Raw genomic sequence first — 16,581 nt, forward strand, 5'->3', positions numbered from 1 at the left:
TACATATTGACAACACTGAACATTTAATTTAAATATTTACTTTATAAAAGGTTATTTGGTTTCAACTGTCCCTGATAGCAAATCGTTTAAAAATCTTATATATTAGAGAAACTGAGTTGAGCACAATGTAAAAGAAAAACAATTGTTCTTGAATTAAAATAATTACTAATAATAAATAATACTATATTATTGAATTAAAAAAAAAAAATATATATATATATATATATATATATATATATATATATATATATATATATATATATAAATAAATAACTTTTTTTCAATAAATCTACTGTAGCTATACATAGAAAATACGTTCAAAAATAGAGGAACGCGGAAGTGTAGTTTCCATTAGCTTCAGGAGTAGTTGCTCAATCTGCTTAGAAAACTCCAAGTCCCACAATTCCGTGCGAGAATCTTCGTGCGCACGCAGCTGTCAGAGCTGCTTGCTAATGGTGGCTGTGTGAGGGACGTTTGGATGACTTTGTGCCGTGTTTAGCAGCGCGGTTCTCTCGCCGGTTTATTCATTTTGACAGGCAACGATTGCCAATAGCAATGGAAGCTCTAATTCCTGTCATAAACAAGCTCCAGGACGTGTTTAACACTGTAGGCGCGGATATCATTCAGCTGCCTCAGATCGCTGTGGTCGGGACTCAGGTAACGCTTTCAGTACAGCTAGCGTTAGCATTAGCATTAGCTAGCTAACACTAATGAATGTCGGGGCAACGCTTTAAAAAGGAAAAAAATATATGGAAATAGCATTTTGGTTTATTTATTACGACTCTTCTATAATAATGCCATTGAGTGTTATACTCCGTTGTTTTATATAGCTAGTTATTCAGTAAGTATGATAACAAGCTAGCTAACTGTAGATAACCTAGCGGTCTAAAATGACTATCAAACCTTTACTTAGCCTTATTAGGGTTAGTTTAGCTGGAGTGTGTGTGTGTGTGTGTGTGTGTGTGTGTGTGTGTGTGTGCTATCAGTACTATCTAGGGAACATCACTTAGATATTTTGTAGGTAGCAGGTGGGATTGAAGATGGGCCCCAGCTGGGACACTATTTCTTATGAGCCACAAAAACAAGACAGATTTATCTTTTTGACTTGAAGGGCAACTCCACCCTGAAACACGTTTAACATGTTTCTCTTAAAGTATTTCTGATCTGAGAATGCATGGTGGTAATTTGTTGGATGATGCGGTTTTGTTGTTGTTTCTGTAAGAAATTAGGGGTTGTTGTGCAGCACTGATGTCACTAGGGGACGTTTCTACCCAGATTTAAAGGCGTTTAGAAGGAGAGGAATATTGTAAGGAATAACATATGGATGTAGTTGCAGACAGACTGCAGTGCAGATATATGATGCTGTTGAGCTAATCAGAATCGGGTCTAAGCTCATTACCAAGAAGGAAGTGAGAAGTTTCTGACATATCTGTAGTAACTGGTATATAATTGCTTAATAATTACGAAGAAATTCCTTCTTTCTGAGCTATCTGACTTGTCCAAGTTCTCACTTTGATATGGTGGGGCTCATAAAGAACAATAAATCACTGAACATCTCTGCAAAAAAACTTTTTTTTCTTAATTTTCTCATGGCCAGTTGAAACAGCTTAACTATCACACTGGGACGAGAACCTATTGTAATAAACGCAGGCTGACTTATGGCAGAAGCTCGGCTCGGTAGCAGTCTGTGAAGTTGTAATAGCGATGTTATCCTTACTAAGTCCTCAACTCTGTCTTTGTTTCATGTAGCACCCCTTGTTCTGGAGAAATGTTGTCTCGTTTCTCTGTGTACTGCAACAGCTATATATGGTTGAAATGACAAGAAAACAGCTTGACTTGACTTGACTTGACTTGACTTGACTTGATCCTAAAAGTTGAAGCTTTAGAAGCTGATGTTATTTAATCTAAAGTGCCAGACAGACTAAGGGACTAAAGTGCAGCTGCATCACTTTCTTTCAGTAGAGATAAAGAAAGAGTTAACTCTCACTGGCATGACTATTATTTGGCAGTCGGTTCACCATTCTGGGTTATGTATGAAATGATTTGGCTCTCTGTCTGATTATTTTAGTCTTCACATGAGAGTGATTGGTGTCTTCGTGGCCCCTGAAACGAACCACGCCGATGAAAGAAAACACTCCAGGGTTCAATTTATTCTGAGTAAATAGTGCTTTACATAGCTACTGGAAAAATGAGTGTTGCTAACATGGCAGTGACCTTTCTCTGTAACAGAGCAGTGGAAAAAGCTCAGTGTTGGAAAGTCTGGTTGGCAGAGACCTGTTGCCTCGAGGTACAGGCATTGTGACACGCAGGCCGCTCATCCTGCAGCTGGTTCACGTGGACCCAGAGGACCGGAGAAAGACGAGTGAGGAGAACGGTACCCGCACTTCATCCACCCCCAAACACACACATACGCAGTCATCCCTAATTATTGTCTTGTGTGTGTTCATGTGTGAATGTGTGTGCAAACAAGACTGAGCACAGTTATGGTTAGGCCAACACTTCTAATACTCACCCGGTCACAACAATACAACTGGCATGCGGTGTGATTCTCTTCAGCTGCGCACACACACACACACACACACACACACACACACACACACACACACACACACACAGCTTAATGAACAATTCCTGTATCACTCCTTGTCTTTTTGTAGTCATGAACGAGCAGAGCCACTTCTGTAACATAAAAGCTTCCCAAAAATATGTAGGTCAGGTTTTGATTTGGGAAATAAAGCTATTTGTGCTAGTGCTAATCTCACTGATTTATCCCAGATGAATTAAACAGGATATTCTGAGTGCAGTGGATGTGAGCATTCAGGTCACTGGCTCATGTGCTACAGCCTCTAGAGACTGCATTGCTATATGGAGATAACATTTGTCTTGGCCTAACCCTGTTCTTTTTGTCGTCTCTCTTTAACCACAGACCCCAATTCCTGGAAAAATGGACGCCTTTATAAAGGTCTCCTTTTCCTTGTTGCTTGCGTTGCTGTTTGTGTTGAGCAGCATCCATATTGTTCATTTGGTTTTTACCTTTGTTTTGCTTTTTTACTTTTAATGTGAAATAGTTAAAGTATTAAATTAGTGGCTCAATATAATCCAGACAAACTAACAGATTTGAGAATAGCCCTGAACTACAAGTAAATTGAACAGCTACGTTTTTTTTTTTTGTTTTTTTTTTAAACTAACAGAGCCATCCTTTTCCAGTGGCTTCACACAAGCAAGCGATAAGTGGCTCATATTTTTTGTAGCTTGTTTCTTGTTGGGTGTTTTAACTGCTACACCCATGGGTGTGCACTGTACTGCTTTCTTTGTAGCCCTTTACAGTAGAAAAGATGGATGAATGTGCATCACTTCTTTGACTGCCTGTCAGTTTGTCACTTGCTGGTGTGAACATAATGTGCTTCAGCAGAACACTAATGCGCATCGTTGCATGAAAGGAGCAGTTTGGAACACAGTGCAGTTTTGCTTTGTTGCAGGCTTTTGTTTTTCTGGCCCTGAATTTAGCTCCACCGCTTTCTGAAGCACCTGCTCAGTTCCCCTAAAGGCTATACGAATTGACTCGAAGGTTTTTGTAACGTCAGCATGTGTCTGATCACTTGGAATGGAGAGAAAATTGTGTTTTTATTAAGTGGCTCTAAAAAGACAAACTGCTCCTTTAAAGTGAAATTGGGAAGCTTCTGATAGACCGGAGTGCTCGGGGTTCAGATGGTGAACTGTACTGTACATGCAGATGTCATTTTCTGAATTGAGCCTTCTTTTTATGATGCTTTGAGTGTTTTTTTCTCATAGCTCACTTCTGAATAAACAAATCGATTGTACAGCTTTCCTGAAATCCGAGTCCACGTGGGCTGTTTTTTTTTTTTTCATGCTTTATGCTTTTAACGCACTTGATCCAGTTTAAGAATTGCTGAATAATTTAGATTTTATGAGTTTCTTGAAATATTCAGGCTCTGGACTGGGATTAGAAGCTAATGTTTTATTAGGAGCTAATGTTTTAACTATTCCTCTTTGCGTTTCCAGGTGTGGAGAGTGAAGAATGGGGTAAATTCCTACACACCAAACATAAGGTATGTTTCTGCTTTGTAAGTGTTTATTCAGGAACAAAAACAATGCCATTGTCTAGCGCTGTGTCTCAAATGATGGGGGTGTTTGGGTGGGCGGGTGTGTGTTTGTGTGTGTGGGGTCGTGGTGGTGGGGGGTCTGGGTGTCTGTGTGTGTGGGTTGGTTGGTTGGTTGGGTTGGGTGTGTGGTGTGGTGTGTGTGTGGGGGGATTACAAAGCACTTTTGTGTTGTACAGTTTTAGTGCAGGATGCATCTTACATAACATTGTCTAAAGGGATTAAATGTCAGTTTACTAGTTTGCATTAAAGAGGTCTGAGAACATGTGGAGCTGACATTTGTCCTGTTCAGTTTCTCTGTTTTTTTGTTTTGTTTTGTTTTTTCGTTTTAGATCTACATAGATTTTGATGAAATCAGGCAAGAAATTGAAGCAGAAACAGAACGAATTTCTGGCACCAACAAGGTACATATCATCCTGTCGGAAACTAATACATAGTTATATCTAGACAGCGTTAACATTTTATGATCCTCATTGTGCTGATCTTTATATTTTCTCCAGGGCATCAGCAGTGAGCCGATCCATCTCAAGATCTTCTCTCCTCATGTGGTGAACCTCACGCTGGTGGATCTGCCTGGTATCACGAAGGTCATTATGTCTTTCCACACAACGTCAGCATGGTCACAGCATTGTGATCATTGACTTTTAGCATGACGCTTAGCTTGCTGTGTGTTAATGAGCAGGTTCCTGTTGGTGACCAGCCCAAAGACATTGAGGTCCAAATCCGTGAGCTGATCCTGCAGTATATTAGCAACCCGAACTGCATCATATTAGCCGTTACAGCCGCCAACACAGACATGGCTACGTCTGAGGCCCTCAAAGTGGCTCGTGAGGTCGACCCCGATGGTCAGTCTGTTAGTCAACCTAAACTGTAAAGAAACAGTATTGAATTTGGAGATGTTTTCTATCATGCACCGTGTTTTGTAATCGTTAGGTCGAAGGACACTGGCTGTAGTGACAAAACTGGATCTGATGGACGCTGGCACAGACGCCATGGACGTGCTCATGGGCCGAGTCATTCCTGTTAAACTGGGACTCATAGGAGTCGTCAATAGGTGACCAAAGAATAAAAAATCCTTCTGTTATTTCTAGTACCTGATTTGTTAGTTCTACTTACTACACTGTTTATTTTGTAAATTCCCTGTGTGCTTATTTCTGTTTGATCAAACCAGGAGTCAGCTCGATATCAACAACAAGAAATCAGTGGCTGATGCGATCCGTGACGAGTACGCCTTCCTTCAGAAGAAGTATCCTTCCTTAGCTAACAGGAACGGAACCAAATACCTGGCCAGAACATTGAATAGGTACGATTTGTTAAAGACTTTACAATTACAATTGCATGTAAAGTTGCAGTTTGTGTTTTAGACCAATAATAATAATTATAATAATAATAATATAATTGGGGTTTCCTCCGGGTACTCCGGTTTCCTCCCCCAGTCCAAAGACATGCATGGTAGGTTGACATGACAGGTTCCCTGTGACCCGAGGTAGTTCGGATAAGCGGTAGAAGATGAATGAATGAATGAATGAATGAATATAATTGAAATAAATGTATGTACAGACTTCACCCACATATTGCAAATAATGCAGGACACATGAAAAGATTCAGCTGAGTCAGACTAAACCCCAGGCATCATACCTTTCTACACATTACATACAACTTCAGCAGGAATTATGACCCGTATATATATATATATAGATGGACCTTCAGTATACTTTTTGGCTCGGGTAAGTGCACCGAGGTATAAAGGCGGTGCCTAATGTAAGGACGTTTCTTTGTTACTATGGTGATTGGGCCATTTGTTGTAGTGACTAGTTCACTTTTCCTACGTGGAAGCAGCTTCTTATCAGCGTGAGTTCTCTTGAACATGTGGTCTGGTGCTCACTAACAGTGAACTATAATGCTGTTTGCATAAGGCATAGAAGAGATGTCTCCCAGCGCTGCACTCAGTAACGTAACGTCATTGTCACATTACAAGTTCATTCCAGCAGGTCAGCTTGTCTACATACCACTTCTTAGTGTGTTGGGTTGGGTTTTTTTTAATCATCACTGTGTTAACATCATCTCTGTCTCAGGTTGTTGATGCACCACATTCGGGATTGTCTGCCAGAGCTGAAGACACGTATAAACGTCCTCGCTGCTCAGTATCAGTCTCTGCTCAGCGGCTATGGAGAGCCCGTGGAGGACAAGAGCGCCACCCTGCTGCAGCTCATCACCAAGTTCGCCGCAGAATACTGCAACACAATCGAGGGAACGGCCAAATACATCGAGACAACTGAACTGTGTGTATAAACAAAGTTCTCTCTTTGCTGTTTAGAATGTAAAGCCATACTCTGCTGAACATATTCCACCGGATTTCCTTATTTTAAATTTCTTCGCGTATATAATTCCGAGGCTGTACATACATACAATGACATTGTATGACACTTTACTACAGTCCTGTCCTGGGGTCTCATTTATAAAGCGTGCGTACGCACAAAACGGGGCCGGAAAAGTACGTACGCCAGTTTTCGCGCAAAGGTTGTGATCTATAAAAAAACAACTTGACGGGAAAATGTGCGCACCTTTAAGCAAACTTTGAGACGTGCGTACGCACATTCTGGAGACAAAGGGAATTGGCGACACAGATGGTGAGGTCGTGAACTGAAGTTAGATTGTAGAAAATACATGTGAGAAGAACGATTATAAGAATTAATGACATTTAATTTTCACCCCATTTCATACGTTATATCCACATTATCATGAAGATTAAATCCAACAGTGTTATTTGTGCCGATTGTTTTAGGTTATATACATCTAGTAAAATACAAACGTAATTCAAAATGTATTAAAAATAAAATAATAATAATAATCAGCGCTACTCCGTCCAGGGTGTATCCTGCCTTGATGCCCAATGACGCCTGAGGATAGGCACAGGCTCCCCGTGACCCGAGTAGTTCGGATAAGCGGTAGAAGATGAATGAATGAATGAATAATCAGCGCTGCCTTACAGTCTCATTGTCCACAACGGGAGCGCAGGAGGAGAAGGCGCGACTACATGTGATACAGAATAGCATGAAATACCCTTTTATGTAAAAACGAAATATTTTCCTTAATGTACATATATCATAAAATGTCAAAGTCTGCAAATACAGTCATGAAGCACAATCGCTACTCATCATCGGTCCTAACTATTACGGTGTTCATTACAAAACCGTCATGAAGAAGTGTGTTCACTATAACATTTTCGTCTTAAATTTTCGTCCACAAATTAATTCTGTGATTTTGTCAAGGTGTTAACGATCAGTCTAATTGCTAGAAACATATCAATGCTCCGGTGACCCGGGTATGTAATGCTTCATGATGGCACTGCTGGCATTGTTGGAGGATTACGCCAATGGCAGAATAAGGAGAGTTTTCAGGGACCATGATGATATCCTGGCCCATTATGATGACTGGCTAATAAGCCGATTTAGATTCCCTAGAGCTGTGCTGAATTGGGTCCAGTATTCGAGAGGGCAACACGCCGGAACCATGCCATCCCAGTCCAAATACAAGTCATCACCACTCTGGGGTTCTTGGCAACCGGCTGTTTCCAGTGGGAATTGGCAGACAGGTAAATTCATTCATTCATCTTCTACCGCTTATCCGAACTACCTCGGGTCACGGGGAGCCTGTGCCTATCTCAGGCGTCATCGGGCGACAGGTAAATTATTTATATAAAAAAAACTATAAGTAATCCTCAACTTTGTCTCTAAGACCTTTTTGTATATGAAATAATTCTATTGAAATCTATCATCTCACCCTATAGGTCTGGTATATCACAGCCGTCCCTGAGTGCCATAATATCTGTCGTTTTGAATGGTATACTTAATATGGGTAGTCGATACATCAGGTTCCCCTACACTGTGCGAGAACGGGCCGAAATTAAAATGCAATTTGCAGCAATGTCTGGTTTCTCAAATGTAATCGGCTGCGCTCATGTTGCTATAAGTTCACATCTGAAAATTAATTTGCTTATGTTAATAGAAAGCATGTGCATTCTATTAATGTGCAAATCATATGTGACTCCAACATGACCCTCACAAACATTGTGCCACGCTGGCCTGGTTCAACACGATTCCTTTATCTTGAAACATAACAGTGTAGGGAACAGACTAAATGCAGGCGCAGTACGTGATGGCTGGCTTCTTGGTGAGTTTAACAATATTAAAAAGTAGAAACTGTAACTATTTTGGTTTTAATATAATTATAACCTGCAGGTGACAGTGGCTACCCCCCGAGACGCTGACTCCTCAACCCATTTTTAAACCTGCAGAGCGCAGAGGAAACTCATTATAACGAGGTCCACTCTCGTGCCCGCGCAGTGATTTGCATTGACTATTTATGGTTAAAAATGGGCGTGTACAGGGCGGGATTTCACGTACGCACATCTGTGGGTGATCTGTGATTTATAAAGGGAACATTGCTTAGAGGAGTGCGTACGAACGGTTTTATAAATCGGAATTTTTTTTGCCGTACGCTTTTTTTTGGCTTTTGGGCGTACGTAAACTTTTAGTAGGGATCCTACGCACAGTTTTATAAATGAGACCCCAGGTGTGTGGTATCAGGCAGATAAACAGTGCTGTCAATCACGTGTTCATGCTTTGTTTGTGTTTCAGGTGTGGTGGTGCCAGGATTTGTTATATATTCCATGAAACGTTCGGTAGGACGCTGGAGTCAGTCGATCCTCTCGGTGGACTTACGACCATAGACGTGCTCACAGCCATCAGAAATGCCACGGTGACATTCTGTTAAAAACACATTTGAAAATGGATTTTGTCATGATGAACGTATTAAGATTGCCTTTGTTGTATTGCAGAGAAACCTCTTCCTCCTAAAAGGCAGTAATGTAGTTTCCATTGTAATTCGTGCTACAGTAAAAGACAGAACCTGTATCGAAGCTGCCCTACTGTTGAATCAGATTCTTTTTGCAAAGCCTGCTGTGAATTTTAGTTTTGGAAGATATTACGAGGACAGCAGGGTGATGTAAGTCTTGTGTGCGTGCAGGGTCCACGTCCTGCTCTGTTTGTGCCCGAGGTGTCGTTTGAGCTGCTGGTGAAGAGACAGGTGAAGCGTTTAGAGGATCCCAGTCTGCGGTGTGTGGAGCTCGTACATGAAGAGATGCAGAGAATCATTCAGCACTGCAGTAACTACAGCACACAGGTTTCTACGTCTTTCACGTTTCACGAAAGAGAGTTGGATCAGAATGAATAAGAACACATCCAGCATTTGGCAGATGTCCGGTGGTTTTGGAAAAAAAACAAAAAAAAACCTTGATGATTTCGGGTTTTTCTGTTGTTTTCAGGAGTTGCTGCGCTTCCCGAAGCTCCATGATGCCATAGTAGAAGTAGTCACGTCTCTCCTGAGGAAGAGACTTCCCGTCACGAACGAGATGGTGCGGCTCACTTTTGCTCATTCATTCACTGTCACTCTACACATGCTGGTTGTGTCACTCAGGATGTGATTGTGTTACAGGTTCACAACTTGGTAGCTATCGAGCTGGCGTACATCAACACCAAACATCCAGACTTTGCCGATGCCTGTGGACTCATGAACAACAACATAGAGGTTGGGTAATATTTTTCTGCTTCTGCAGTTTGCTACAGTAATTTCACCATATTGTGGCACAAAAAAAACCCCCACATCTATTTTTCTGAGAATATTGTGACAATATGTCACATCTAAAGCCGTATTCGAACTGGATTAGTGTCATTGCTTACAGATGACCTCCATGATGGTAATTTGGTATAAATGAATGAATAATATTGTCTGCATTTCTCCAGAACACAAAACTCCCTTCATTTTATGCCTTTTCGAATCAAATGCTAGAACTTTCTGTATACTGTGCTTGTGTTATTTGTTGACAGTACAACCACAGCCCCGAGCTAAAAAACACTTTTCCCATCCAGTCTTTCTAATCTAATCTAGAAAATCGAGACTATCTAGCATTAGCCTAAGATTAAATAGCAGTCTTATAAACCATGTTAGCAAAACGTTCATTCTGCTGTAATGTGTACAGGAACAGAGGCGTAACAGAATGAGAGACCTCCCCTCGGCTGTACCACGAGACAAGGTAGTGTGATGAAATCTGGATCTTTTCTTTTATAACTAACCCACAGATTTGTTTTCCTTATGTTCTTATACTTTGTGCACCGAAAGAAGCAACGTGGCTATTTCTCTGCTGTAAAGGCCTGATTCTGATTGGTAGTCGCTCGGTCCTCATCGTGCTTTCTCTCTCTAGACTCTGAAGGGTCCCGGTGGCCAGTCTCTGCCCCCCAGCGATCAGGCATCATCTGAGCTTGATGTTGCTAAGGTGTGTGGCACACGGCGGTTGTGTCCGCATGGCATGGCTTTGATACACGCAAAACTGCACTGTTTGTGTGAAAATGTCTGATGCACGTGACCTCTGACTCCTAAGCTTTTTTTTCCTGGAAATGATTCCTCTTCTTGTCCTCGTAAGGGAATGTCGGAGTGCGTTCTGTGTACTTTTGCATGCTGTTTCTTTAAGCGAGTTCTCCGAGTTTCTGTGTTGCATACAAATTTCAGTGAGCAGTGACACACACTAAGATACAGAATTGTGTTTTCTAAGCTTGTTGTATGTTTAGTGTGTGTGTTGTTTATAAGGGCGTACACTGTGAAAGGTCACATCGGTCAGACCTGTAAGTGCTTATAGTCAGCTTAATTTCGGTTGTTTCCACGAGCTGCTGGTGTCACGTAAGTGTGTTGGCACCTTCATAATCGTCTCTGTTGCTGTATGTCATGGATGTATCGATTACTGAATGTCCACAGCGCTTGTCTAATTCTCAAGAGTTCTAGGAAAATCTGTGCGTTTTGCTCTTAAGAGACCTGTCTTTTAGGAATAGGTTCATGTGGAGACCTTCAGATAGCCACCATTAACATATTCAGGCTCTTATATATATCAGTATATCAGTACTTTGCACCTTGAGTCAATAAACTGGTGCCAGAATAATTTTATTTTTCATATCATTGAATTAATCACATGGGGGCACGGTGGCTTAGTGGTTAGCACGTTCGCCTCACACCTCCAGGGTCGGGGTTCGATTCCCGCCTCCGCCTTGTGTGTGTGGAGTTTGCATGTTCTCCCCGTGCCTCGGGGGTTTCCTCCGGGTACTCCGGTTTCCTCCCCCGGTCCAAAGACATGCATGGTAGGTTGATTGGCATCTCTGGAAAATTGTCCCTAGTGTGTGATTGCGTGAGTGAATGAGTGTGTGTGTGTGCCCTGTGATGGGTTGGCACTCCGTCCAGGGTGTATCCTGCCTTGATGCCCGATGACGCCTGAGATAGGCACAGGCTCCCCGTGACCCGAGGTAGTTCGGATAAGCGGTAGAAGATGAATGAATGACTGAATGAATGAATGAATTAATCACTTTTTTTAGCTCTTTGATTGAAAATCATTTAAAAAAACATACATGCCAGTATGGATGTCATAGGCCTGTGGGATACAGGCAGTGGTGCTTGTAAATCTGAAAATATTGTGCATTTATTTGGGGTTGCCAGATTGGATCTCATGACTCGCTGTTCACTGTAAAAGGGAACCACAATGAAACATTAGGTCTTGAGATGAAAATTGATTGTAATAAGTACATAAGCCACTTTAAAGCCAAATAATATTCAGTGGCTGATATTTCAGCACATCCTCTTTGCGAGTATTATAGTAAAATCCACTGTGTTTGTGTAGGGTGCCGGATCTCAGGGTGAGCAGGAAACGGGAACAGGGACCTGGAGAGGCATGTTGAAAAAAGGAGAAGAGAGTCAGACAGATGAGAAGTCGAAGCAGCAGGGTCCTCTACCAGCCAGCCCTCTGAAAGGCCATGCAGTCAACTTACTAGATGTGGTTTGTCCACACGCACGCGTACACACACACACAAACACTCCACAGCCCAAAATACTGCCTTTAAACCATACACACACACTGCATGATACTCTACAGCGACAGCAGCCGGAACATCACCGGATTAATTACTGAGATATTTATTCAGTGTGTCCAAGATATGTGCTTAGTTTTAATCTAATTGGAGAGACATACAAATGTGTCTGTGTCTGTGTGTGTGTGTTATTAACTGCTTTCCAACACTCCGTAGTAATAATTTGCTTTTGCGGTACCTTTGCCAGCCTGTACCAGTTGCCAGGAAACTCTCATCTCGAGAGCAGAGGGACTGCGAGGTCATCGAGAGGCTCATTAAGTCTTACTTCCTCATCGTACGCAAGAACATCCAGGACAGGTAACTGGTCTCTGGTTGTTTTAGCAGCACTCGGCGACAGACGTGAAACTCTTCTCATTGTGTCAGTACAGATGACCTGCGTATTCACTACACAGCTTTCATATCATTTGTTTTTTAAAATTTTGAAATGCAAAAATAAATAAAAACAAATGAATTATGCAACAGATTTACACACTTATTCTGCTTAAGACACCCAGATTCTTCAAATACACAAATTGTTAACGACTACTTCCACCTCTGCTCATCTTATGATTGGCTCTTATGTTTTACGCTGCAATGACATATGGCAAAATATTCAGCGCTCCCATTTTTATACTCAGTTTAGTAAAGGAATGAATTAGAAACTATTATTTGTATCATTTTGGTTAGTCATTTTTAAGTTTAGATTTCAGTGGGACTTTTTATTGTAAGGAAAAATTAAGAAGGAAAGGTTATGAAGATTATCAATGATCAATTAAAAAAAGGGAGAATTCATACTAAATTCTCTGTGTTCTCTTCAGTGTGCCAAAGGCAGTGATGCACTTTTTGGTGAACCACGTGAAGGACAGTCTGCAAAGTGAACTGGTTGGACAGCTGTATAAATCAGGCCTGCTGGATGATCTGCTCACTGAGTCGGAGGACATGGCACAGCGCCGCAAGGAGGCCGCAGACATGCTGCAGGCAAGCTTGTGTTTTATTATTATATAATACCTGCAGCACCTTTCACACTTACTGACCTAACATAGCAACAAAGTCTCTCAAAGTTTCTGACAAACTCTTCGGCTGTAAGCTTTGGAGCTCTGCCCTTAGATCACACGTGAAATGTCAAATCTGGCTAGGCTTTATTTTCTCTCAGTATGTTTAAAACCTCAAGTTGATGGTGTCTCCTAAGGAGGATTCCAGACATCATTGTTGTTCATAGTGCAGCAGTGATGGGATTCAGAACGAGGTTAATTGTAGATATAGTTATAGCATCATTATATGTATGTATGCAGTTGTGTCAGTAAGTACAATTTTTTTTATGGGTGTTAAACTTGCTGGGCAGCTACAAATTAAACAAACGTTTGTTCTGGATATTATTGGGGCTACTGATTCATCTACCTTTAAACGATTCTTCATCAGATTTAGGGCATAACTAGCCAGTTAGCTGTAAGCGATATCAGAACCAGGACTTTTCCATATTCATAGTTCCTTAATCATAAAAATGGAATAATCCTTGACTAATAATTCTTCCCTGTGTGTGTTCACAGGCTTTACAGAAAGCCAGTCAGGTCATTGCTGAGATCCGGGAGACGCACCTGTGGTGATGATTCGTACCTGTTCCACAGCCTCATCCCACTCTGTCCACTACCTGCATCCAGCCTCTGGCCATTACAGGCAGGACAATGTAAAATGCACTGGTGTTAGTTTGTGTGTGCATAGTATCAACAGTTTGATAATGTCACACACATACTATGGACTCTCATTGAAGTACACTGAGGGCAGCACATGCCATTTTATCTCATGCACACACACACACACACACCGTCCTCTCCAGTGGTGTCTTTCATAATCTTACCTGATATATAAATATATAAAAACAACCATACATGCCTCATCTTCATGTGTGATTTACCCAGCACAGTGTGTCCCAGATGTAGCTTCAATAAAAGCTTGTAACGTTAAACTAGCAGCTGAACGCTGTGTGTTCTGTTTGTGTCAGTGACTTTTTTATCTTACAAAGAAGTGAGAAATCTGAAATGAAAGCGTTTTCATTTAAATGCCTTCATAGTACATATTAACATACCACGTTTCATTGTTTCATTCTACTTATGATTTCATCACCTAACGTTTGTAGAAAGTCAAACAATTTCAATTTTTATTTTTTTGTCACACAAAATTCTAGTTTTCTGAAGAGGCCAAGGTCAAACAGAATGTCTTTTATTTGTAATGTCAAACACAAACATACAGAGAAAGGGTTTGTGTTCCATTCAGTTGTAGAATTATTAATGACGCTAACAAATCCCACAAGGCTGTACAGTGCACAAGACTTTCCCGCATCCGAACAGTCAGCATTTCTACCTCCTCCTGCTGCCCTTTCCTCGTCCTTTTGCGCTGCAGAGAGAGACACAGAAAGGACTCTGAGTTGCTGATTAAGGGAAAGTAGGAGTGCACAGAGATGACAGGTGGTGTACAGTATATACAGTCATGTTCCTGTTAAATGATGCCTAAATAACTCCATAGGACCGGAACGTGTAAGATAAGAACCGGTCAATGTCGTGCTTTAGATTTTTCCCAGGTCGAAGTGCTGATATAAAGAATTTGATAAGATGAGTTGGATTACATGAGAACACACTTTCATTTCTGATTCTGTTTGGTCAGAAGCTGTTGATTAATTTTGTACCACAGTAGTTCTAATAGCCCCTTTTCCACCGAGGCAGTTTGAGTGCTGGTTCAGACCCAGAGCCTAATTTAAAATCAGTTTTTTCTTTTTCGACACCCAAAGCACCGGCTCTGAACCAGGATACGTGGTTCTTAAGCAGCACCAAAACATTGCTGGTCTGGACGCAAGAACCGCTTGTGTCAGGGGCTGGGACGGGGTTACTGTGACCAACAAGACAAAAGAGAATGTAGTTAGTGGCATTTTTAAATCATTTTAAATAAGGATTCGCCGCGTTTGAATGCCAACGTAGGTTCGCAAAGCCATGAGCATTAACAGTAAAGCAACATCCGCCATTGTTTGTGTTGTGTTTGTGTTTGCCGCTGCTACACTAATGCTGTTGTATAACGTTGTATACAGTGACGTAAGACTTGGCTCTGTGATGGCTGTCTAACCCATGGAAAGGCAAACCGGTTCTTAGAAGTTGGAAGTTGGAACCAACTTCAAACCAGCACCAACTCTAGCTCTGAACCAGCACCCGGTTCTTTCTGGTGGAAAGGGGGCATAAGAGTAGTTCTGGCTGTAATCCAAATCACATTCAATCATTTTAATACATTATTGTTTCTAGTAACAACTCCATCCATTTTCTCTTCTGTTTCTCTACAACTCTCGGGGAGAATAGAGTCTGTCAGTCTGTAGAGTCTGAGGACACCGAGCCATTACAGGGCACAATCACACACACTTGCACACACATTCACACACTATAGACAATTTAGAGATGCAATCGGCCTACAACGGGTCTTTGGACTGTGGGAGAAATTGTGAAGCATGGGGAGAACATGCAAACTCGACTCACAGGGAGGAGTTGAGGATCAAACCCCTAACCCTGGAGGTGTGAGGAAAACCACAGGCAACCTCTTTTAATCCGCATAAACATTATAAACATGTCATTGTTAATGTGGGGATGTTCTCTAGAAGGTATTTTGTTTTAAGTAACATCACATCAGAAATGCAGACGTCTAATTTGTGTAACAAGAAACGTAACTATAAATGAATCTAAAGTGAAATGCTTCATACTTTAAGAAATAAACAAAATGTTAGAGTTGATACACTTCAGGGTGGTAATGATAAAAATAATAGCACATCCAGAAATGTTTTAATCGTTCTGTTTCCTTATACAAAGTGGATTTAAAAATCTCCTGCCTGACTCTTACCTCTGATGGTCCTGAACTCGAACAAGGAGTTGAGTGATCTGCGAGAAAAAATAACCAGAAAGCAAAACAAAAGCATGAGCCAATCTCCTGTCAGTGCTGCGTGATTTAACCTGCTGTGTCTTAGTTATCAGCAGGTTGCTTTGTGTCACTGTGGTTTCTCTTACATCATACTTCTGACGTTTCTGTTTCTCAGCCAGGTCGTACTTCTCAGCCTCCAGCTCCATCAACCACTGCCACAGCTCATTGGCTTTATCCCTACACACACACACACACACACACACATACACACACAAAACATGGTGAGGAAGATCTTTAGAGTTAATTCCTGAGAAGTTAACAATAGTTACAAACTTTTATTCCTCTCAATATCCCTGTTAACAAATGGGTTTAACTTTGGGCAAAACAAAAGTCCTGTATATTTAACATTAGCACTGTTTACTACTCATTATAAAACTAATACTATAAAACATAATGTGTGTTGTTAAACCTACTGCAGTGCATTATGGGAATCCGGATGATGTGAACTAAATTAAAGACTTTTTTGTTTTAGAAAGTGGTTTAATGAAAATTGGTTAAACTGCACATCGCTGAATGGTTCTTTTCCCCACATACAGGGAATAAACCTTTATTTTTTTTATCTGCCT

At 41.2% G+C, this 16,581-nt stretch overlaps 2 protein-coding genes across 7 annotated transcripts in view; one reads left to right on the forward strand and one right to left on the reverse strand.

Moving 5' to 3' along the window:
* Positions 1–406: 406 nt before the first annotated feature.
* dnm1l (dynamin 1-like) lies at positions 407–14,036 on the forward strand. 6 transcript variants are annotated; one of them, XM_060884800.1, is made up of 20 exons: positions 407–657; positions 2,230–2,374; positions 2,927–2,962; positions 4,024–4,070; positions 4,454–4,525; positions 4,622–4,708; positions 4,804–4,966; positions 5,055–5,175; positions 5,293–5,424; positions 6,197–6,403; positions 8,762–8,882; positions 9,150–9,305; positions 9,448–9,537; positions 9,618–9,710; positions 10,162–10,215; positions 10,384–10,455; positions 11,842–11,997; positions 12,276–12,385; positions 12,886–13,045; positions 13,615–14,036. In XM_060884800.1, the coding sequence occupies exons 1-20, from the start codon at positions 556–558 to the stop codon at positions 13,669–13,671; spliced, it is 2,181 nt and encodes a 726-aa protein (XP_060740783.1). In that variant the 5' UTR covers positions 407–555; the 3' UTR covers positions 13,672–14,036. The 6 variants fall into 6 exon arrangements, with proteins under 6 accessions (XP_060740783.1, XP_060740784.1, XP_060740786.1 ...); XM_060884801.1 differs by having other exon boundaries at positions 2,230–2,362; XM_060884803.1 differs by lacking the exon at positions 2,927–2,962 and having other exon boundaries at positions 2,230–2,362.
* Positions 14,037–14,268: 232 nt separating this feature from the next.
* tnnt2d (troponin T2d, cardiac) overlaps positions 14,269–16,581 on the reverse strand; it is a 5,463-nt gene continuing 3,150 nt past the window's right edge. Inside the window, exons 7-9 of the mRNA XM_060884552.1 lie at positions 16,102–16,192; positions 15,938–15,975; positions 14,269–14,458 (exon numbers count right to left, since the gene is read on the reverse strand). Coding sequence (XP_060740535.1) covers positions 14,422–14,458; positions 15,938–15,975; positions 16,102–16,192 — 166 coding nt within the window. The 3' untranslated portion in view covers positions 14,269–14,421. The remainder of the gene's footprint in view (positions 14,459–15,937; positions 15,976–16,101; positions 16,193–16,581) is intronic.

This window comes from Tachysurus vachellii, chromosome 13 (assembly GCF_030014155.1).
Source record: "Tachysurus vachellii isolate PV-2020 chromosome 13, HZAU_Pvac_v1, whole genome shotgun sequence".
NCBI classification, from domain to species: domain Eukaryota; kingdom Metazoa; phylum Chordata; class Actinopteri; order Siluriformes; family Bagridae; genus Tachysurus; species Tachysurus vachellii.

Bases quoted from the DNA above. Each gene is read 5' to 3' on its own strand.
- dnm1l (XM_060884800.1), top strand. From the start codon at position 556: ATGGAAGCTCTAATTCCTGTCATAAACAAGCTCCAGGACGTGTTTAAC. The intron at 4,967-5,054 runs GTCAGTCTGTTA...TGTAATCGTTAG, and splicing joins TCGTGAGGTCGACCCCGATG to GTCGAAGGACACTGGCTGTA. The intron at 5,425-6,196 runs GTACGATTTGTT...TCTCTGTCTCAG, and splicing joins CTGGCCAGAACATTGAATAG to GTTGTTGATGCACCACATTC.